Source organism: Selaginella moellendorffii, unplaced genomic scaffold, assembly GCF_000143415.4.
Source record: "Selaginella moellendorffii unplaced genomic scaffold, v1.0 SELMOscaffold_104, whole genome shotgun sequence".
Lineage (NCBI taxonomy): Eukaryota > Viridiplantae > Streptophyta > Lycopodiopsida > Selaginellales > Selaginellaceae > Selaginella > Selaginella moellendorffii.
Genome location: NW_003314365.1, coordinates 525,375 through 549,670, shown reverse-complemented (window position 1 = coordinate 549,670; position 24,296 = coordinate 525,375). Strand labels below are relative to the sequence as shown.

Here is a 24,296-nt window from a genome sequence, read left to right as displayed (position 1 = left end):
TTAGCTCACTTTTACGGTCTGCATAAGCATAGTAATCACTCATGCTAGGACAAGTATTATACCTGAATGTCACAGGTCATTCGAGTTAAATCTTCTTTAACAACATGCAACTCTGCAGTCTGAATGACCAATGTCAACAGGGAAATCCCTACATTGCATGACACACCTTTGCAGCACACCTTTCTTCAAACACATGCCGTGAACCTTCTTCAATGGCAAGCTCTTCTTTAAGAGATGCTATCTATAGATAAAAAATACTGAACTTCCTCCAAACAAAAAGACAAGAACAAGAAACCTACCTTTGATTCCGCTTGATGAACGTGCATGCCTTCTTCCTGAAGAGCCTGTTCCGCTTTATGTAGATCCTTCGACATATGTAAGGCATCGGCGACTAGCCTTTTATTCTCTTCTTTTAGTTGCAAGAAGCTGTCCATTTGAATGTGAAACTATGCGGGAAAAAAAAGAGATAGTTCATGCATAATTCAAGAAAGAATCATACCTCAGTGTCAATACGGTCTCTCTCCTTTCCCAGAGACTCCATTAAAGTTTGTAAATGCAGAGTTTCCGTACTCTTGACCTCAGACTCTTCTGTAAGACGCCGAAGGTCACCCTCGGTTTTTATAAGGTGCGATTCAAGCAGCTGATAATCTGCCATTGTAGTTTCAAGCTTCCCGACCTTCCATACACAAGAAATGAGTTGAAGAAAAGTTTTTTTGCAAAATATTACGAGCTTATCCCTTGTTTGATCGAGTTGTGTTACAAGAACTTTTAGATCCCTGACTTCCTTCTCAGCTATCTGTAGCTGAACTCTGTAATTGCAGCGCACTTACAAAGGAAAAGAGAATCTATAGCATATTACTGGTATTCTTGAATCTCAGAGGCGGATGCCGCTAAAATTAATTTCTTCCGACACTCCTCATTTTTACAATCCTCAGCATAATTTCGCAACTTGGTATGTTCTGTCTGAAGGGCTTGAAGTTGACACCTGTAATGCCCATATAAGAATAATCCAATTGGTTAAGAGATTCATACTCCAAATTTTTGCATTTCTCTTGAAGTTTCACTTCAGAAGCCACCCGTATCTCTAATTCCTGTACACAGATGCATAAAATGCAATTAACAGCCCATTTTCCTACCTTATTTTCACAAGATATGGCAGAATCACGTTCTTCTGTCCTTGTTGCAAGAGCAGATGTTAGGTCTCCAATGTTAGCATCTAGTTCCTGAAATTAATTGCTCAGAAAATATCTCACCATACAATTTCTTGCCTTGATAAGAGAGGTTAGCTGCGAGCATTCACGCTGGCTGGCTTCAAGCGCTTCTTCACTCACAACCTACATTTCATGAAATAGTGAGCATGATGCTTCATGTAAAAGCAAACCTTTTCATCCGTCAGGAAGCTGAGCTGTTCGGTTTTCTGTGCGAGCTGAGAACGCAGGGTTAAAATGGTCAATTCACTGTCAGAAGCCCTCAATGGCAACACTTTGAGCTCGGCTTGCAGAACTTCCACCTAAAAGTCAGTATTACAGCATTGCTAAGGAGCTAAACAACGCGGATAACCTCCTTTTCTTGATTACTTGTCCCTGATTCCACGGCATCTTGAACACGCAACAAGGGGGTGTAATTAAACGCATTTACGCAGGTGAATCTTACCTGAGAACTCCCTGTCCTGCGCGGCTAGGATCGCCATTTCGGCGAAACCCTAATTCTTTCTAGTCTACTTACTATCTGTTGCTTTCTTGTGATAAAACGTTCTCCACATTTCCATTTTGAAAGAAAAACATTTCTAATCATCATCACCTCTTCCAGAGAGTGTGAAAGCCGGTCCTCCAAGGGAAGATTTCGAGTTGTATGTTCCAGGTCCTGGACCAGATTCAAAATTCTTGGAAGAATACTTGATGCCAATGGAGAAAGCGGGTGATGATTCGGCTAGTTTCTTGGTGCTGGCCTTGTACTCTCCTGGTCCTGGTGACTCTCTCATTGGCCTGTTGAGCTTTCTGGATGTGAAGCTGTAAGCCGGACCACCCCAGTAGCTTTCTACTGGACTGTAAGCACCTGGCCCAGGTCCAGTTTCCTGAAGCGATTTACTGTGTCGCCCTGCAATGGTATACGCAGGAGTACCTGGCCTCTTGACAGTCTTCCAAAAGTAAGCTCCAGGACCGGGACTGACTTCCATCTTTCTAGCAGGCTTCCTTCCAGAAATACTGCATCCTCGTCTGGTTTCAGAAGTCACGACCCTGGGACTGTAGGCACCAGGCCCGGGTCCAGAAATTTCAACCTGTCTTCGTCCTCGACCAGCAATGCTGAAAGCAGGCTCTTTGTGTTGAAGATAAGCCAGGGCTGCGTCTGCTGCATACTGTCCAGGTCCAGGCGTCTCAATAACCTCTCGTGGTGGTCGCTTTCGTGCCATGCTGAAGGACGGACCTGTTAAAGTACTTGCTGCTGGATAAGCTCCCGGTCCAGGACTGTCATCCTCCAACCTTCGTCCATATTTGCCAGCAAAAGAAATAGCCGACGATTTTGGACGCTCTCCAGCATTATAGGCGCCCGGTCCAGGCGTTTCGGCACTTGTAGACATTGGCGACTCTCTTTTCGCCAGAATTGTAAAAGACGGACCGCTTTCTGAAGCTCCAGCACCGTAAGCACCCGGTCCAGGTAGAACTTCTTTTGGGTAGGAAGACCTTCGTCCCTGCATTGAGTAAGCAGGATCTCGAGGATGAATGATCTCACAGTCGGCTCTGTATGCTCCAGGTCCAGGCATAAGTGCTTTTTCGTCTTTCTCATGAGAAGAAGGATGGCGACCAGGAATTGTAAATGCAGGTCCAAAACGCTTATTTCCATGCTCGACAGTGTATGCTCCTGGTCCGGGATTACCTTCGTCATTGTGGGGAGGAGGAGGCTTGCAGGAGATCGAATACGCTGGAGATGCTGGAGTGACTGGCTTGACGTCAGGATAGTATGCACCAGGGCCTGGATTCTTGTTGTCTTTGTTCTTCCTTCCCATTTTTTGTCTTTTACTTGTGGTTTTGTGATAGGCAGAGGCGCGTTTTGATTTTTAACGGCTGGCTGACCACATAACAGAATATCTCATTTAAAGAAATTGTCTGGCGCCTATCATGAAGCATAAGAGTGCGGGAAGAGACTAAGTTGCCTATGCTTCTTTCATGTGAATTTGAAACGTGTTAGTGTTATGCTAGAATAAGTAGTATTTGTAGCTTGTGTGTGGCGCACTAGAGAGGTTGATGTGTGTTTGGTGCCCTTTATCCTAATTGGAAGTGCTCTAGTGCATCAGCCCACTTTTGATCAGTGGTGACATGAAGTTTTCTTAAATGGATTGTGTTTAGGTATAATGTTTGCATATCAACCAGCGCCAACATTGTGCTCGCCAGTTCTGGTCCAAAGGTTATTGCTGCTGCTCTAAAGCTAAAATTTCAAATGACAGAAAACATCTCCATGGCCACTGATGTATTTTGAGCTTCTTCAATTCAATTCTCACAAACCTAGACACAAGAAACAAAAAGTAAAAGGAGAAAGAAACTTGATATAAGTAACCTTCTTTCTCACATCTTATCGTTTTTCAGCAATCACCAACAGGTAAAATTTTCCACCTTGCAGTCTTAGTGATGTCATCGTTCAAGCCTGTCAAAGTATTTGTAAGGATGCGAAATAGAAGGAATCAAATGTAGCACACACCCACTTCTTCGTATCCTTTCTGATGTGCTCGCTAAGGCCACTTCCCTTAAGAGCTCTGGTACAGCATTGTTCCATCTATCAATACTGTGAGCGTTGGAAAGACAAGACCAAAACCTAGCGGTGACGGTGATTTCATGTTGTTGAGAGAAACTATCTTACTGGTTTAATGTTGTTCCACGGAGCTATCTCTTTTGCGTGGTGGATCATCGAACTCCTAAGGCTTTGTTTGATCTCTCTCTCTCTCTCTCTCTCTCTCTCTCTCTCTCCCCACATCATATACAAAATGTAAATTTTTATTTCCTGGTACATCTTTGATTGGAAAATATTGGTCACTGTATAGCCACAGCTTCTTCCACAAGATCCTATGGCGAGGAATTTCTAGAGGAAATTCAGAGCAAGCGATGATCTTGTGAGATGTCACACTTGCTGTGTAGATAATTATAAGAAATATATCGAACGGTAAGAACAACTTGAGAACATATATTCTTTCTCAGCTTTCGTGGCCTCTATCACCTGGTCTTCTGCCTCTATCACAGAAATTTAGGAGAAGCTGCCAGTCAGTAAATCCTAGTGTTGAGGTTGATGACTGGGATACATGCAAGGCTTCTTTTTGGCACCAACTCTTGTGGCATATGTGAGGACTTTCTCTCATCATCTAAACATTCTTCTAGCCATTATCTTACTCATACATGAATCTTTCTTTTCTCTCTGATCTTGCTGTCGATTAATTTTGAGAATGATTTTCTACTTTATCTGAAGTCCACTTCATAGAGAGAAAATTCTCACCATTTAACTTCTGATTGCTTGTGATTCTTGAGTTTGATCTGAACTTCTCCAGCTACCATCTTATCAAACACAGCTGAGCTTAATAATCTCACACATTATGTATATGTCCACCATAACACTAGATAATATGGTAGCACATTACAGGAAAAATAGAGTATGCATCTATAATGTATAGATGAAACATAAATGTACACTAGCAAGGAATCCAGCTCCACTGGCCTGGACCAAAATAAGTCTTTGAAAACACTTTACTGGGATAGAAAAGTTATAGCTAATAGTGCAACATAGAATAAATTAGTGTGTATTGTATGCTTCTAAGATTTATCATGAGCATTTATAAAATCTATAAGAGTAATAATAATCACAAAGCCTTTTATAAGAGAAATCAAGTTTACAAATAATTAATTTGCTTTTAATTTGTAATTATTTAAAAGTCTGTAAATGTAAATTAGTTTTCTGATATAAAAATATACTTTAATGATTCTGTAAATTAATATTTGTTCATTTTTGAGGTTCTAATAATATTTCCTGAACTTGTGTTACTTAAGTGGTTAATAGATTTAACGTTTTTAGATTGTCATAGCTTACCCAGACAAGTTTTGATTGAAGCCAAGCAGGCATTGCAGCCTTGAAGCCTTGGAGGACTTGTACCTTCTATGGAGCACAATCGGTCTGTGCCATATTGCCAACAGAAAGGCTTCTTAGTGTAGAAAATATTTTTAACAGTTAGAGAAAAGCATGAATGACAACAACGTAGCCATGTCCTGCCCCACCGAGGACATGACCACATGGCAAGTGCTCGACCTCAAGCACAAATCTTGACATATCCATTCATGCTCTTGCCATTTGAAACAGGTCCTTTAGCCCAACATTCATGCTCCTAGCTGCATTCCTAGCTTTCTTACTGCTTAGATTCATGGTATCTAATGATACCATGCAGAGGTAGCCATGAGGTGCTGGTTTTTATCCTCTCAATGCTTCCAGAGTAGAGTTCCCTTGCAAAGCCCTACTTTCACAACATTGCTTTCTTTGGGGAAGAAGTATGTGGTCATGGCAGCTCCCAGGATCAAAGAGTATCTCAGGGTTGAGTAATGGTAGAAAGTTTTGAGCAAGTTTTACTGCTCATTCAATCTGGAAGCCTGCTATCAGGAGAAGGATTGGAAATCTAGGAGACACTATCTACTCCTAGAGAGGTCTCTGCTGGAACCAGCAATGCTATAGGTTGGGTCCAGAAAAATGCTGTTATGTCATCCCTTGAGAGGAGCAGTGAGGACATATCCAAGTTATAGCCGCCAAAAATAGAGTGACAAAAGATGAGGCTTTGGAGATGATGTGACCCAGAAATGAACAATGAGTCAGCAAGGGCTGCTGTGTGATGAGTCACACCTCTGGAGTTACTCCAGTTCAATCCCAAAGTGGATCTTTGCGCAATATGATAGGCTTTTCTCTTGAATGAATCACCTAGAGAAAGTATTGGTCCTGCTATGTTATGAGTCTGGTCCTCAAAAAAAGGCCTCCAAGACTACCGAGCAGTTTCTCACCATGGAATCCAATGAAACTTTCAAAAGTGATGGGTAAGAGAAATCAGATAGAAAGTGTCATTGACTCAGCTAAGTTCGTGATCAATGTCTACAACAGTATCGTGAGTGTGCAAGATCTGATGAACCCTGCTCATGAAGCATGACGGAAGTGATCTCTTCAGCAAGATTGAGAACTTTGTAATTGGCAGCTGTGGTCTCCTCGGCCTTTTGAACAGCGTAGTCTTCCAGCTCCTGCATGCTCTCATCCTCCAAAGAATCAAAATGGACAAGTGGGACAAGGGGTAGACTTCTAGACCATAAACATGCAAGGACCATGTAATCAGTTTTAAAACACTGCTTCCACATGTGATTGCTTCTGAGTGTTCACTTTTGCAAGCCTCAAAGTTTTTCACCAGGATCATTCCAAAGAACCAAAGTGAAGTAGTGGTCTCCTAAAATTTTGTATATTTTAATTCGTTATCATAAATTTAAAGAGCTTGCTAATCACTCACAATTCAATAAGTGGGACACAATAAGATGAGGAAGTAGAGAAACTTGATCCATTTCCACAGTTCCACTGGAAGCTGGACAGTGCCAGAGAGTGTTTTCTTTTTCATCTTGAGCAAAGCTTCCAATCAGGTTTACAAGGCATACTTGACAAAATAATCTTCTAGAAAACAGTACAAAGAAGAAGAAACAGGGCGAGAATGGAAAATCAGTTACTTGCTCCTACTTTGAGTCTGAAAATTGTAGGCGCTGCTGCTCCCATGACCTCAGCAGTAACTTTAAAACACAAGAGAAAATAATATTTTTGTTCTTACAGTAGCAATGCTTCTATTGCAGTTTGGGATCTGCTAAAGGAAATACTGAAATGGTCTGTCAGTCAGTGTCATTGAGCGCACAAACCAACCAAGATATGTGATGAACATTAGATCTGTTTCTGTGTGAGTGCAGGAGGACACTCGAATTGGAGCACTCATTGCTTTCATATTCATAATTCTGGCACTGGTGCGGTGCTTTTAAGGATTTTCTGGTCAGAGAATAAATCAAAAGCTGTAACTCAAGCTGGAATAGGACAGCGGATTCAAAGATATACAATTTCAGACAAGTTTAGCTTTGGATATATAGAATTGGCAATTGGATTTACCGGATCATGATCCATTGAAGTTTTTGAACTTATCTTCCGAAACAATTTAGATAGTCACTTACATAGCTTGCCTTTCAATGTGACAATTGACATGCTTGCCAAGATCCAGGGAGCTTATTTCATGGAAGGGACTCAAAGGTGCCATACTCCTGCAGTAAAATATGCGTGATGAAATTATGAACAGAAACCATAGAGACACATAACTCGCACATAAAGAAGCACTGAGTGTATGCATGAGCTCATCAAAGCTCATCAAAGCTGCTTGCGATAAGAAAGCGGATCAACAGCCCATTTTTGCAGAGATTGTCTGGAGACTATGAAAGTCTGTTGATTGGCTGTTGCCCAGTTACTTTGTCTTTAAAATAAGCAGTAGAAAGTCAAGACACGGAATCATCTTGAAGCATATCTTAAATCATCGATGTGCTCTAGACTATCATTTTCTCTAGAGTTCCAAATTTCCTGGGGATGCAAAGAAAAGGTTAAGGAGCAGCTATGTAAATTGCAGGAATAGAAGGAATGGAAGTGGTTTACACAAAACGGGTTTTGCATTGATCCCTGATGCTTGTTTTGGGGTAGTGCTCAAGTAGACGCTAGAAAATGCAGTAGAGAGGAACAGGGAGCTTCTACTGTTCCATGTATGATCTGTTGTCCGAACAATTGCAAAATTCTGGTAAGTCACTCTTTAGAAACATCACTTGCATCTTACAAATTGCGTAGGTTGGGAGAGTACCTGTCTCACAAGTTTGAAGGAAACACTTGCATATATGGCAACCAAGGAGGCCAGACAGCGAACTTCTCTCAGGAGCTTCAAAATTAGAAACATCACTTGCATCTTACAAATTGCGTAGGTTGGGAGAGTACCTGTCTCACAAGTTTTGAAGGAAACACTTGCATATATGGCAACCAAGGAGGCCAGACAGCGAACTTCTCTCAGGAGCTGCAAAATGTCTACAGACGTTACAAAGTCCGATTGGCTTGCTGAAAACTCAAAGGAAACACTTGACTTACAGGTGAAAGCAGAATTTGTTCTTGTAGAGAGCGATGATGTTGATAAGTCTCTGGTGGAGCAAATTGAGAAGTACCAAGAGACAACGTTCATTCTTGGAGAGTCCTGAACAAACCTTCTGAAAGTATGCAAGCTTGTTTCCTGCAATGTGACAGACAGTTTTAGTACCTTTCATAAGAAGATTGAGGTTGAGAGTTTCAGACTACATTCAGAAATATGCTCCATATTACTGTACTGTGCAGTGCATATCGAAATTCTCGAAATTGATGTTCAGGAATGCTTCACCACCACACTACTGCAGAAATTTGATCACTCGTCCAAAATTCATCTCCTGCTCATCCAAGTGTGAGCCTCAATCTGTTGCTCCGCTTCCAAAAAAATACACAAAACCTAAAACTTGTGAAGCGTTCCACTCTCAACTGTTTTTCCCATGCTCCGCTTCCACAAAAATACACAAAACCTAAAACTTGTGAAGCGTTCCACTCTCAACTGTTTTTCCCATGTGTCTTCATCTCCACCATTAAGCTCGAAAAGAATCTCGATTGAATATGTCGCCCTTACTCTTTTAAATATGGAAGGATGATTACTCAATGCTCTTTAGGGACTCAAAAAAGTACAAGGTGAAACTTAAGCGAAACGCTCACAAGCAGGGAAGTCCTGGCACTGGTCATGGTCCCTCTGCCTCCCAGGTGACTCCTCCATGAATCTAAAGCCACTGCTATGCCCTAGGAAACACGTCCTCCTCCCTTCAACTGCAAAGATACTGAGTTGTTTTCCGTCCGACTGGCTTCTCCAAAGCCATATTGTGATGAACCCTTCCTATGGGGTGTGACCCTCCTCCAATGCAAGCCTTTGAAACTTGCATCCTACTTGTGAAGATGCTCTAGACCACTTTGAAATATGCCCCATCCTCAAGGAACCTAAGCTATCTAGATAAACCCCCTTGATTGAAGCACCACAACGAGAAGATCCCAAAGATCTTCACCAAACAGCTTTATGTCAATCCAACCCAATATTTGAGCAACCAAACAGAATACGAGTTTAGTTAGATCACTTGTGCTTTGAGTGTTACTAATATAGTATTCAATAGTATTGCATAATGATATTCACTTAAAGTTTTATAAAGTTCTAGAAAATCACTTTCTTTGGCATGCTCATAGAGAGATATACCCAGAGATGATGCTCATACTTGGTGGCCACTTTGAATTCCTCTTACATTATATTGGAAATAAAAATAAATATTATAGAAATAAAACTTTCTACTAACTTCATCTTTAGAATCCAAAGTAAATAAAACTTTAAACCATACACTATCACTTCCTAACTTTCTTTGGTGTTTGAGTTTGTTTCTTTGTGGGTTTCCTCTTTATTAGGGGCTTGCTTGGGCTGTATGTATCATTAGATTTGCACTTCCACTTGATGCTGCTAAAGAAACCATGGAGGTAGATCTCTCCACTGCCTTATCCCCTTGCTTGGTTGAGATCCCCATCGTGAGACTGGCCTTCTATAATGGTGTCAATGATGGTGACTTCATTACATCACCATGTCTTTCAGCTTGTTTGGCAAGAACTTGGCTTAAACTCTTTGTAAAATTCTTGTTACCTGTAAGAAAATCAAGTCAATACAAGTCGAAACTTAGAATTAAGAATCTATAAGACTTTGATATGGCATTTTTGAAAGCGTTGTTAAGGTTTTTCACTTTGGAATTAGACTTTAAGCTTTCTTTAATGTTTTCCTCTGCTTCCTCCTCTGAGTTCTTCCCTTGTGCAATCTCTTCCACTTTGATAACATTTAAGACCACTTTAGTTTCCTTATTTGTTCCTAACAACACAAAGGTATACCCAAACTATCAACATCATCTTCATTGAGACTAGCAAAACAAAATATTTATCTTCAATTAGCTCAACTGATCACTAACCATCTGAATCACTACAAATGGAAAATCCAACTTTTACAATATACTCATGGAGAAATATTTCATCTCACTCCAATCTCAACTTCAACAATGTTAATATCGATTCATCACTTCAATGCCATTAACATCAGAATAAAACTAAAAGAAAACAAAAAAGTACCACCACTTAGTGCTCTCTAATAATCAAGCTAACCAAGGTCAAAGATACCTCATTTAGTATCCAAGACCAATCCTTCAATAATACTCAACTATAGATAAGATAACATCAAGAAGTGAATCACTATATCCAAAACTCAATGTAATCCAACACTATAGACTAAATGCAAATAAAAAATATCAACAGAGATAAAATTGAAATGTTAACATGGACAAACCATGCAAGGACAATGAAATGGTCATCTATACTGCCATCTAATGAAGCAAGCTCATCATTGTTAAATTATCATTAAGCTAAGTAAAGTGTTAGTAATTCTTGATAAAATCTATATGCAATTAGTAGTTGCAAAACAACCAACAATCATTTTACAATTTATCTTCATAAAACCCAAATACCAAACTTATATCTACTTGTCTAATGGAAAAGGTAATACTCCAAGTATAATAAAAAGGATCATGGACAAGTAGGGATAAAATAACTACTTGAATCCAATTATTCAGAAATAAGATAGCTCTAAGCATAAGTGAAAAGGATATCTATGTATGATTAACACTTAGTCAAAATTAAAGTGAAAACATAAGATGAACTCATATAAGTACACAACCTCCTAATAGATAAAGCTATAATACAGGTACTAACACCTCAACCTTAAACAATTAAGTTCAACATCATCATCCTCAGCCAAGGCACAAAGCCACCAAAACCAAGTCAAGATGAGATAGAGCTCACTACTCTCATAGAGCTTATTGAAATGCAAGATGCAACTTGCCACGAAGCATAATGCTACAGAAAAAAGGTTCAAAGGTCACTTTTCTATCCAACTAAAGTACCTTAGTTGTAAGAGTTAGTCTCCCTTTCTGGGTTGCATCATACAAACTACCTACTAATGTCTAACCTAACAAAAATTAATTTCATTTAATTAAAAGTTAATTAACCCTTTCACTAATTTACAATAGCTTTTAAAAATAAAATGGTTTCCAGACGAAATGATCAACATATCATCTATTGAAAAGCCTAAAAATATTTATAGAAATTTTTCAATCCTAAAGAAAGAATGACTCTCAATCCAGAAATGTAAATTCTTAAGACTCAACCAATATCCTCCTACTTACAACTTTATATAGATTCACCTCAACAGAAATTACCATAACCCAATAATATGCTTAAGCATCCAACAACATACCTATATATCTAACATTTGACAACATTTGTAAAGTGTGAAGATAAATATTCAAGACTTTATGAGATCATACCTTTAGATATTTATATCACATTAATATTCTTCTACAATCACCTTTAAGATCCGGTATATATTCAAAACACAAATAAGAAAAATGACATACAAAATTAAGCTTTAAGGAAAACTCATCATCACTCAGAATAACAATGTCACTTCCACTAACACAAGTGCTAGCAATGTAAATGCCTCAATTTTACACCTTTTCCATCCAAAAATCTACTCCAAATAGATTCATTAACAAACTGTAGTAAATGAATATTACAACTTTTCTAAAATCTCAATAAGTAAAATCTTAAGGAACAAAAGTACCAATATAAGTTTAGGAATATTTTTGAGAATTCAGTCAAAGCTACTACATTACTACTACTTATAAGTAGACTAGTTTCACTTTGGGGTTGATCATCATTTGACCAAGCAACTTTATAAACATATTGCTCATAATTTGGATATAATATAAATATCACAATGACTTGATCTTCAATAAAAAAATATCATAAGCAATGCCAATGTCACTACTGCAAATGTTTACATTGGTATATAGTGCCAACTCAATTCAATAAAATGCAATTTAAATAACACATAATGCTCTTACTTTTGATGGCATTTAAAATGTTAGTGACTTCTTTAAACATCTGTCCCATTCCTGATCATCCTCTAATAATCCATAGCCAGGTTTGTTACCATATCCTCCACTGTAACTAGGGTTGCCGCCAGCCTCCACTATAGTCTGTTCCACCATAACAAGGCCTTTGCCATAACAGCCATACTCTACCTCCACCTCGATTTCAACCATAATGAAGAGGATGAGAAGGTAGCAGCAGGCAAGCATTGTGGCTGCCATACAAATGGAAAAGTGGAGCACTTGGGATCCCAAAACATAAAAAAGAAAAGAAAAGAAAACTACATTTGATGATAGACCTAAACTTTGGAGATATGGATCCTGGTTCCTAACAGACCTGGTGAATGCCCAGCCAATGCTAAATCTTAAAATGGATGCACATCTATTTAAACTATGAAAACTGAAAATTTAGCAATGGTTGGATATTCATTCATTCATTCATTAGCTGTTTACAGAGTCTTGCAGCGCCCACCAAGATAAGGATAGGCTTTTGTCAAGTGGTGAGCCTAGCCTGTTTAGTCATTTTAGCCGCTAACAAAAGTTGTATTGATGCTTATGCATGTGTGTTCAGCCTGGAAATCTAAATGTTACTTTCTACCTCTAGGAGCTTAAGCCACTTTACCATTAGCTCCACATGGCTTCACAAAGAGTGTGCACAAGTTGAGTTTTGCCAGTTCGGAATTTACCAAAGACTATGGTAGTTTCCATACTTTCTTTACCACCTGCTACAAATAGCGCAAAACAAGAAATCCATAAATATGAATCATGGATTTTTGCTGAATTACCCTGGCATGAAAACCATACAAAATATAACTACCAACTCACCTTTTAAGTACACCCCCAACTCCTTGGATCATATTGACCTTCCTTGGCCACACTGGTTCCCCTAAAGTCCTCCCCCTACTATCCTGTGGGGATTTACCAAACCCCCCAGGGTCTGAGAGACAATTGCTTTGGGCTTCCACCCCTTGGACTCAGACTTGGACTCAGACTTGGACTTTGGATGCGGACTTGGTCTTAGTCTCGGTTTCAATCTTCGTCAATAAGTTTGCTATGAGGGCCATTACTCATAAAGTCAGTACCTTAGAGAATGGCTTTAAACTCCTTTGCATCTCTGTCCAACACTGCACTTGTTGGCATTGGTTGGAATCATCAGCTCCATTTTTGTTTTTCAACAATGGACAATCCTTTTTTCAGTGAGCCAAAGAGCCACACTTGAAGCATTATCTCCAATAAGTTTAGTGATGTGAAGCTTCTTTGATCCTTGGCCATTATTCCGGCCACCTCCACCATTGTTGCCATGACCTCCACCATTGCCACCAGACATGATTTTGGGCAAGAACTCTTATTCATTTTCGGTGAGAAATTTGTCTAGCATGTCTGGAGCAAGGACTGGCAAAATTTATGTGGAAAAGCTTAGAACTCAGAAGCTGCAAGTTGGTCTTTCATCGTGAAAGAAAAACTACTACTATGTGAAAGTGGAACAAGGTCTTTGGTGTAGGAAACCTGTGATCTTAAATTTTTTTTGTACTTGCAACTCCAAAAGTTCCACAGGTTTATGTGAAGATTCAGTGTTTTAAAGAAAGAAAAACACTATAGAGCTTTGTCTTTTCTTGTGGAATTGTTGCTGGGAACTCTAAGTGTGCGAGAAGATGAGAGCTTGCAAGCATCTGGATCATCATTGAACAAAAAAGAGAGATGGTGCGCAATAGTTACAAGAATGAGCACATGGTGCGAGTTATGAGTTGCGACCCAGGGTGTCTTGCCTCTATCTTTGAAAGAATGTCTGTTTTTCTTTTTCCTTTTCCACTTTAGAAAAACGCCACTTCATTGGACAGGCAATGGACAATCATCAATTTTGTTTCTAATGAGTTTGCAACAGTATGCTTAAGAGGGGTACACTCTAAAAACAGACTATGTAATAATTTTTTATATGACATCTGGAATTTCTTGATGTTGCCTTGGTGAAATCTTACTTTTTCTTTTCTTCTTTTTGTTTCTGGAATCCCTCCTAGTGTACAGATATCTACCATCTTGTTGCAATATGATTGATTTGTGGGCGCATGACCCTCCATCTTCCAACTCGAGGTGACGCTGGAAAGTTGCTAATGGGGTGAGGTTGCAATCCTGCATTAAAGTCCACAGACACGGCCCCACCGTTTGCTGCAAGCCCTTGTCTATACAGCTCAAAGTCTGCATCATATGCACGGACTAGCTTTAGACCAAACGGTGCCTTGCCCGCATAATTGATATGTTCAGCAAATGCGCCCCTTTGGGCCTGGGAATTTATATCTGGACCGGACAGTAAATGCTCACGTCTTAGTGCATTGAGCAGGAATGGTGGCTCCCTTCCTTCTACAGCCACCACAATGGGTCCTTGAGCATGCTCATACCGCACAAGCTGGAATGCGGCACGTTCAGCAGCTGCTGCCATTGCTTTGTCTGAGCCACGGCCACGCCAGACATAAAGACGGTTGGGAAGCTGGAGAACGAACACCCCTCTTGAGTCAAGTAAATCCGAAGTAGGCGGACCGTGCACAGCTTTCGGAACAAGCTGCAATGGGCAAAAATGCGAATGCGGTGTCATGCGGTACATTATAGCCACCGTATTGCATGAGACTGCTGCTCTATTGGCATCTAGCACACGTTTCTGCCACTGAGTGAGCTGAAAGACAAAACCAATGTTGGGGCATGTCACGCTTCGGCGCTGCTTGACATCGTCATATACGTGGTCAAAGCTGCGTCGTTCTCGCCACATAACGTAAGCAATTATTAACGATGCCGAACGGGACACCCCTTGGCAGCAGTGTACAAAGACCCTGCCTCCTGCTTGCTCTCGGACATCCTCAATAAAATCAAATACGTCATAGAGCACGCAAATAAGATCTTCTGAAGGTGAATCTTGAAGCCAGAGTGTCTTGTAAGAGAAATCATTTGGAAAATAGCTGGGGCAAACCATTCCAACGCAATTGAGAATATGTGTGATTCGAAAACGCCTTAGCATTGCATAGTTTTCCGCCACTTTTTTGCTGCCAAAATAGAGATGGCCCATAACTCGTGTACACTGGCGATCGCACATAGCCATCTTTTGGCGCCGAAGGTGGAGGTCATTGTCGGATTCGGATATGTCAGGGTTAGGCATCTTGTCCTCAGATAGATGATCATCTACTTTTCTGCTGAGAGCTGCCAAATCAAGCTTCATTGGAAGCTTTTTCTTCCACGGATCAATTGACTGACCTTGTGTTTCGTCTAGATTACTGACGGCAAAGGATCCCATTGGAGGGCATAGAATATCGGATGAGGAAGCTGTAGAATTGCTGCTGTCAACGGCGATGTCTTTTGTCGTTAAAGAATGGGAATTAAGTGAGGCGAACGGTGTGTGCGGCTGTTTGTTGAGAGGATTCCAGTCTGGTGACCTCCATTGATGCCTCGGTGTTGCACAACTGCTGTCGAGATTTGAACGCAGAAACGTTTCTGACCTCTGCGCTTCCCCTTGGTCATCCATATGCAGCGAGACCAAACCCACGTCACGTTTAGAGCAAAACCACTTTCTCTCATTTGGTCCATGGGTTCAGTTGAAAACCAACTGTTTTTTTATCAGAAAAGATATCCTTTTTCAGAAATCTTTTAACATTTATGCATCATTTTTTTCTTGCATCCTTGTTAGTGTTGAGTTTATTTTTAGTTTGTTATTGAGTGAGGAAATAGAAAAAGAGTGTGGAATGAGCCAATGTAATGTGTAAATTTTAGCTGGTATTTATGAGAATTTATTGTAGCTATAAGTTGTACTCTTTATATTAATGTGGTACTGCTCTTGTGCATCAGCGCTCCTTGTGATATGTAGAGATTGAAGATTTCAAACATGGAGCGCATCAGGAGACAACAAAAGAGAAAGGATCAATAGGCAGTGAATGGGAACGAGCCTTCAGCGAGGACGACAGTTACAATGTTTATAAACATATGAAAGTCGCATTTTGATTGCTACAGGGATCAAAAGGTATGTAACATATGGGGTAAGCCACGTGTGCATGAAGCATTCCACGCATTCTTTCCACCTCTCCTTCATCTTGGCCTCAAGCAATTGCTCCGGCTGCTGGAGCTCAAGGAGTGCTTACGGATCGAGATGGGATTACTAGGCTGCTCTCTTGCTTGTTGGGCCGAGACTTCTTTGCCGTGCTCCTCTTTTTGTTTCACAGTGGCGGTGCAGCAGAAGCAATGGGATTTCTCCCAATCCAGGGTGTACATGGCAGGTTCCTTGCCAGCTCACCCATCCTTCCTCTTCATGTCACTGGAATGCTTTTTAAGGCACTTGGAACCTGGATCGACGCACCAGTCTCCATATCAGACCTTGATCGAAAGTCACGCTCTTCAAGAAGCTACTCTATCATCTACAGAAGAGATTACTTGTGACCTCTCCTTCTCTTTCATCGGCTGACTCACTCTCTTTTCTTTCTTGCATCTATCGGGGGCGACAGAGCATGGGAGAACTGGCATTTTGCTAGAACTCCTGAAGTTCTAGCTGGCATCGGTGGATAAAGGAAGTCAAATTATCCTTGCGAGTCACAAAAAGGGATGAGGTTGGATCTTCTTGTCACCGTACTTGGAGGAATGCTTGTCGATGTAGTAGAGAACGACAAGCATCATTCTTAACTTTCAGAACTTGTTAACTTGTCGTGTTCCAAAGATTTCAACTTGCAGTTTTGGACTTGTCATCCCACCTAGACTCGGGAAATGGAAGAGGCATTTTAAAAATATTGTGCTCTCTCTTTAAAGCAACGAGATAAAAAAAATCCATCATCAAGGTACTTGGTCTGTTTTCTTTTCTTTCTTTCATAAGTTTAATTCTTCCAGCTGGAGGATGGTGATACTGTAAAAAGAGCACGACGATGAGAATATGATTATGTCGGCATATAAAGCCTTGTTGCTTGTGTTCCTCCCTTCGAAACTCAGATTTAAGCCGAGAGATTGTCAGGTGAAGGACTATATCCTTAGTTCCCGTTTTGAGAGATTTGTGGTATATATATTGCTTTCACGCTTTCTTTTCCGTGTCTAGTTCATCACCCTTTGGAAAAAAAACTTCCATGCGTTCCATCTATCACTGAATATGATATCTGCTGAGAATGGACTGGACAAAAGTGAGCTTCGTGTTTACATACGACAAATACGCAGTAGGATGGAGTATCTCCATCGCATAAGGACGAAAATCTTCAATGGTGATCTGATTGACGGTCTCAGGAATATCAAGTGTATATAGCAGGGATCCCAGCTCCACCAGAAAATGTTTTCAATATGAAAAAAATGTAATCATACATACTTTGGGTTAGAACAACAGATTTTTAAAAAATAAAATAATAGAACAATGATTTATGGTGATTTTCCCTGTAATGAGACTTGGTGGTTCTCCCGGTAATGAGACTTGGTGGCGTCTTAGGTAGCCTTTTCTTTGGTCAAAAAAAGAAAAGAAAAGAGAGAGCCATGTCTAAAGGAGTGTAATTCAACAGTCCAAGTAAGTTGGTCACAGAAACTTTGCAGGTGCAAAATGCAGCTTCTAAGCACTTGCATCCACTCTAGCCGCATAGAAGAGAGAAGACATTATTGGCAAAGATCCTCCCCACCACCAGTAAGTCTTTTAGCAATTCAATGAGCTCTTCATAAGTCTTTGCAACTAAGTTTATTAAGCATACCTTCAAAACCAAAAGAAAGAGTATACATCTATAATAATAAAAGTTCAATTACCAGATTCTGGCAACCAGCTCTGGACTCTCAAGAATCTAGAAAAAAAATCTTCACTTACTTCTGTTGTCACTACTCCTGTAAATATTCTAAACTCCAATCATGAATCCAAGTTCCTTGATGGAACTTGTCTGATCAGAAAACATTAGAAGAGGATTGTTATGGCACAAGTGTTGTCGAATTTGGGTGGCTCAGAAAGGTTTCACAAGTCACTTAGCAGATCCTCTTCTTTTATGGCACCACAAACACAATGGTCATCTGGATGCTTGTCTTACTCTTTGCATTTTTTTGAACAATGCTTCAAGGTACAATTGGAGAACTTTGCTAGAGACGCTCATCTTATACATATTATATGTTATGTAAATCTGTCTATTCTTCAATTCTTTTAAAGGCATTTCGTTCGTTCTCACTCATCCCGTACTACTGATGATGGAAGTGAGGTGTGGGAGGCCACTATGAAGAGGAAGTGTGTCATACTCACCTTCCCCAAGTTTCTCGAGTAGGTGATGTTTCACATATATCTTAGTATTATATATAGTAAACTACACAACTTGAGTCACATGTAAGTTCATTGGCTACCTCATTGTCTATGCCACTTTGTTTCAGTGCCAATCCTGCAAAAAATAGTGAAAGAAATCTATCCAAAAGCTTTTAACTCACGATCCAATCTTGACAGTAATCCAGGCGGCTTGTGTTTGTTGCAATCACGACTTTCTCAAGCAGAGAATTTGAATTATTTGAGAAGATTCTGAGCAGTCATCTGCAGTTGAAAATAACAGAAACAAATGTGATGAATTTAAGTATGTTCTATGCCTCGTAGATCTTAGTAGTCAAGCCCTCTAAAGAAAGGCCAAGGCCTATTCTCTATGTTGTATTTATCCTGAAATCTTGACACAAGAACAAAGTCAGATTCCACAAACTTTTACTGAGTTTGACACGGTTCTACACGCCTGGGAGTGATCCTCTCCTTCTCCAAGCCACACATCCACCAGGCTCCCACACAACTTGAGCACTGTGGAGAGGCTTATGGCAAATCCATCACAAACAAACAGCTCCAGAACCACCTCCCAATCCCAGCATCAGCAACATCTATGACACGGTGCTGTGGCAAGCCATCTTGTCAAAGCTGGTTGAGAATCCACCAAGCTTCCACATTTCATGTACATGACCTGTTTATCAATTTTTCTTATACTATATACCATTGGATGCATTAGAATCAATTGTGACTTGTAGGAAATTGTCTTTACGAATGTCAACAGTGAGAATGAACACTACATTAGTGAAATAAATGCCATGAACCACTAAAATAGTGACTCATCTTTTAAATCTGCTGTGTAAACATGTGAAAACAAACTAAAGAAACTACCGGATGCAAACACAGACTGCAGCTTGTTTTGTATCAGCTTAAGTCACTTTTATTCCTCATCATATGATTCTACTTACCGGTCTGCTGCTTGCACCACTCTGATAAGAGAGCCCAGTGATTGATCTCTCCAAGAACATCCTCTTGTTAAATCCATCAAACTCGCAGTTTCCACCTGTGAGTAGAATCGTCCAATCCATAACTTGGCTGACGAGTTAGTCTGGCAGTCTCCTCATGGCAATGGATGCCATTTCTCCCACTCCTGCCTGATCTGCACTGACCATCAAGGGCTGGAAGACTCTCTCTTAATTATTCCACACCAAGTCCTATTCGTTGGTAAGAGGCCATTTTATTACAAACTCTGGCACTATTTCCTACGGTCCTGGTGGTGGCACTGAAGTATATGAAAGATCAATTTCCTGGAAGTAAAGCAGTTAGAAAGGGAAAACAATAAGTAGTGACGAAAGTGATATACCTTCAGTCTCGAGGTTAGATGACCGAGTTCTGCTTCATCTTTATCTACATCTTCTTCTACTTCTTCTTTGTAGTCTCTGTCCATTTGCTTATACATATGCCAATCTTCATCATTCATGCCAAAGTATCTTCATCCTTTCCCCCATCAAAGGTTTCTTGCATTAAGAGTTTCATTTGTTCTCTCTACACGGCATTCAGCCTTTCACTTTGACCGCCAGTCTGCAACTACAGTACCATGGCCATTGCTTGTGCAAACCTTCTACTGTTTTCTTTGGTCTACCTTGGTTGAAACTTCACAAAGCCTGGCCTTCAGTTCCTCCAGATACTTCTCCAGGTTTTCTTTATGACGAGAAAGAGATGTATATATTTAGAAAGAAAAAGATGTAAAAGATGTACAAGTGATGCTCTTCTTCCATTTGTTGCTTGTGCTCTCTTTGCAGGGACTCCTCTTAACATCTTTGCTTGCTTGAATGTGTCCACACAAGGTATTCAAGTAGGTAGTGCCCACACTGGATTAGGGGCATTAACCATTTGATCTTTTGGGGAGTTAGAGCCAGCTCTTAAATACTTCACTAAATCACCCCTTTGTAAGACACAAATCCCTAAGTCCCAAAGTGCAATCGAAGATGATTCATGTGGTAGTGGCCAAGGTGGAAATTCAATGAGTGTAACACATTTAGACCAAAAGCTTGGACCTGGAAATTTGAGAGCAAGAGTGGAACTCGCAAAGAAGTGTTCAAGGAACGAGCATGAAACAATCAGTAAGCAAGTTTTAAGAAAAAGGAGAAAAGAATAATTGACATATGGCAAGCGTCATGACACATGGAAGTGTTGAGATCGGGTCTAAGACCGAGTTCAAGATGGAGTCTAAGATAGAGTCCAAGATGGAATTTAAGATAGAGTTGGAGATCAAGTTCAAGGAGGATTCCATTGTATGACCACACATTAGCATCCTTAATGGCATAAGGAACACCATCCCCAATATCCTTTCTTTGATTCAAACAAAGTCTTTCTCTATCCATGGCAGTGCTTGCTAATACAGCCATTAGTTCAAGGCTCAAAGGCCCATCCATTAAATTCCACTAACCTCTGAGACATCCTCACCATGTAACCATACCCTTGGTTATAAAGCAAGAGGGCAACTCCTCTTCCTTCCTATAGTCAAGGATTTTGGAATGATATTTTAAAACACTGCAGCCTAATATGAGTCTTGTGAGTATTCCCCTAACCTTCTGCCAAGCTATGTGGCTAAAGTGAGGTTCCAATAAGCCACACAAGGTATCTAAGTAGGTAATACCACCCATATTTGGATTAGGAGCATCGACTACAAGAGTTAGAGCTAGCTCTTGAAAACTTCATCAAAAACCCTATTTGTCCATCTGGAGAGAGACAATAATTTTGGGCTTTCACTCTCAGACTTGGACTTGGACTTAGACTTGGTCTTGGTTTTGATCCCAGTATAAGACCTAGTCTCAAACTCAATCTCAACTTTAAACTCAGATTCGGTCTTAGTCTTGGTCTTTGTCTTGGTCTCAAACCCAGTCATGGACTTGTATAAGACACAAATCCCTAAGTCCAATTTGGGGCCAAAAGAGTGCCACGTGGTAGTGGCCAAAGCAAAAGTCCAACGAGCGTAACATGTTTAGACTAAAAACTTTAACTCAGAAAGTCAAAAGCTGGAGTGAAACTCCCAAAGAAGTGGTCGAGGAACTAGTATGAAGTAATCAATAAGTGAGTCTTTAGAAAGGGACATAAGAGGGATTGACATATAAAAGTGTTGGGACTGAGTTCGAGATGGAGTTTAAGAAGGAGTTCGAAATGGAGTCTCAGATAGAGTCTAACATGGAGTTCAAAAAGGAGTCTGAGATGGAGTCCAAGATGGAGATCAAGAGCGAGACTGAGATTGGGTTTGAGTTCGAGTCTGAGTCCAAGTCCAAGTACAAGGGTGAAAGCCCAAAGCAATTGCCTCCCAAACCTTGAGGGGTTTGGTGAGTCCTTATGGGATAATAGGGTGAGGATTATAGTGGAACCAGTTTAGCTAGGAAAGGTTAGTGTGACCAATTAAGACTACACTCATGTGGTGGGTGATGATATAACCATCAAGGAGTTTAAGGCTAGAGTGAACACAAATGGAAAAGTGAGTTAACTTGGTGAAATATTTAAGAGCTAGCTTTAACTCCCCTAAGAGATTCAATCGTCAATACTCCTAATCCAAGTGTGGGTGGCACTACCTACTTGGATACCATACATGGCTTATCAGAACATCACTCTAGCCACATGGCTGGGGCACCCTAGTGGTGTAAGGTGGGGGAGTACCCATGAGGCTCACATTAGGCTGCAGTGTTTTAAAATGTCATCTTAAAGTCATGGACCATAGAAAGCAAGAGTGGTCCTCTTACTTGGTGACCAAAGCTATCATTACATAGTCCAAAAGGTTAGTGGGACTTAGTGGATGGGCCTTTGGGCCATGGTGGTGTTTACGAGCACTACCATAGATGGAGAAAGACTTGGTAGGGATGAAAAAGCACATATTAGGGAATGGTATTCCTTGTATCTTGAGACATCTTATGGATGCTCAAGTGTGGTCATGGGATGACCACTCATGGATGGATGGCCTAGTCATGGAAAGACAAGACCCTAGTATAGGTGGTCTTATACTACCAATGAGATATGAGAACGATCATAGCCTTAGTGTAAGAGGTTGGTATATTGGTGGTACCTTTAGGTGCCTAAAGTAGGATTGAACATATGGAGAGCTTGAACCAAGTGCAAGGTCAGTGTGGCTATGAGAACACAATTGGAAGCTAGGAAATACCCGAAGTTGAGATGAGGACCTATGGAGGCTATGAGTGAGACTCCTCCAAGTAGTCAAACATGTGGTTAAGTTACTAAAGTAGATGTAAAGACAGAATGATAAAGAGTTCATCGGATGAGACCGAGTCCAAGATTGACTCCAAGACCAAGTTCAAGACTGAGTCTGAGATCGAGTTTGAGACTGAGTCTGAGATCGAATTTGAGACCTGTAAAGGCTGTAGAGGGTTCCAAAAGTATAGTAGGGATAGTGAGGTTCAGTTTTGAAGGAATTCTTAAGTCGAAGGTAAGCTAATTACCATGGGTTAGCTAGGTTGACCAGCCATAGGAAGGTACACTTGACTCCCTGCAAAGATGTCAAATTCATAGATATATTCTATAGAAATTTTCCCAACCCTTTAATAAAGCAAGCCTAGGTTCAAGTCCCAACCCTATACTAGGGTGTGGTGAGGTGAGGGGTATAGGGACATTTATATCCCATTGTCATGGGCTCTTAGTTGGGGAGGTTGACTTAGTCACACCTCTAAATGGGGGGATGCCTTTAAAGACATAGTCAAAAAGTCATAAAATTAAAAAGCAATGTTCAATGTAGGCATTAAACTTCTATGGGTGGTGGAGTTGTAAAGAACCAACTCCCCAAGGTGTTGTAGGCTAAAAGATCACTGAAACCATGATTGGAATGATAAAAAGTTTATTAGATGAGGGCAAATCTTAGAACAAGTTCGAGATTGACTCTAAGATGGAGTTTGAGACGAGTTCGAGACCGAGTCTAAGGCTAAGTTCGAGATTGAGTTTGAGACTGAGTTTAAGACCAAGTCTAAGATTTGAGATTGGGTTCGAAAGCATAGTAGGGATAGTGAGGTCTAGGAACCAATTTTGAAAGAGTTCTCTAGTGATGCTTTTAAATTAACTTGAGGTTGAGATTGGGGGTTAGGGGCCTTTGGTGGGAGGGAGCGTGGACTCTAGTGGTGTTAGAGAGGCCACCCAAGGAAGTGCTCAAGAGCAGCTCAAGTGTTGCAAATGTGACTTCAGGTATCAAAAGTTACCTGTCGGCCAATCCTTATGGACACGCTTTCCTTATTGCCATGACGGTAGGAGGTTGGTATTGCTAGACCCTTTATCAGTCCCTTTTGTTCAAGTGTTAGTAAACTGGGCTTAGCATCTGTACTTGGCCGGATGAGCATAAAGAAGGAATTCTTAAGTGTCTATTTAGTTGAGCATACTCGGCCCGGCTTGTTAGTTTTCTTTTGCACTGTCTTGCACTGGCTTGATAAGAACCATCGTGTATTGAGACTAGTCCCTCAATATCGCTGGATGATAGCTTACCATATTTGCCAAACACCCTCGCTATCATGCTCTTTGTGTTATGCTCATTTCGATTCCAAATGCTATTTATGGAAAGTGTTTAGATTGCTCATTTGGATGAATGTAGAGATTATCCTGAACACAATGGTGTTTGTCTCGTGTCCAAATTTGCAATCTAGGGACATTCTATATTTAGTAAGTTTCAAGCTTGTCCCACAAACTCCTGATACTAAGGAAGGCTTGGGGTGAAAGCTCAAAGCATGTGTTCCTAGGGGTGGGGGGGGGGGGGGGGGGAGGGGGTTTCCCCCTTCCGGGGCCCCCCAAGTTTTAAAGGGAAAAATGGGGGGGGCCGGGGGGGCTAACCCATTTGGGGGAAAACCCACCCCCCCCCGGGGGGTTTTCTCTTTTTTGGCGCCAGGGGGGGGCAAAGCCCCAACCCCCCCCCAAAATAATTGGGGGGAACCCCCTTCCCTTTCATTAAGCCCCCCATTTGCGGAAAAAAACCAAAAATTTTTTTACCCCCCTTT

The 24,296-nt window shown here is 40.7% G+C and overlaps 3 protein-coding genes across 3 annotated transcripts; all 3 read right to left on the bottom strand.

The window, feature by feature from the left end:
* Nucleotides 1-855: 855 nt before the first annotated feature.
* On the bottom strand, nucleotides 856-1,690 carry LOC112342300. The gene is made up of 7 exons (XM_024663881.1): nucleotides 1,654-1,690; nucleotides 1,561-1,598; nucleotides 1,382-1,510; nucleotides 1,269-1,334; nucleotides 1,137-1,223; nucleotides 1,033-1,091; nucleotides 856-985 (listed from the first exon to the last, which is right to left on the bottom strand). Exons 1-7 carry the CDS (start codon nucleotides 1,688-1,690, stop codon nucleotides 856-858), a joined length of 546 nt encoding a protein of 181 aa, XP_024519649.1.
* A 96-nt stretch (nucleotides 1,691-1,786) lies between these two features.
* LOC9647284 (outer dense fiber protein 3-like protein 2) lies at nucleotides 1,787-3,004 on the bottom strand. The gene has a single exon (XM_002990065.2). The coding sequence runs from the start codon at nucleotides 3,002-3,004 to the stop codon at nucleotides 1,787-1,789; it is 1,218 nt and encodes a 405-aa protein (XP_002990111.2).
* An 11,105-nt stretch (nucleotides 3,005-14,109) lies between these two features.
* LOC9647283 (protein-tyrosine-phosphatase MKP1) lies at nucleotides 14,110-15,588 on the bottom strand. The gene has a single exon (XM_002990064.2). The coding sequence runs from the start codon at nucleotides 15,586-15,588 to the stop codon at nucleotides 14,110-14,112; it is 1,479 nt and encodes a 492-aa protein (XP_002990110.2).
* Between the last annotated feature and the right edge of the window lie 8,708 nt (nucleotides 15,589-24,296).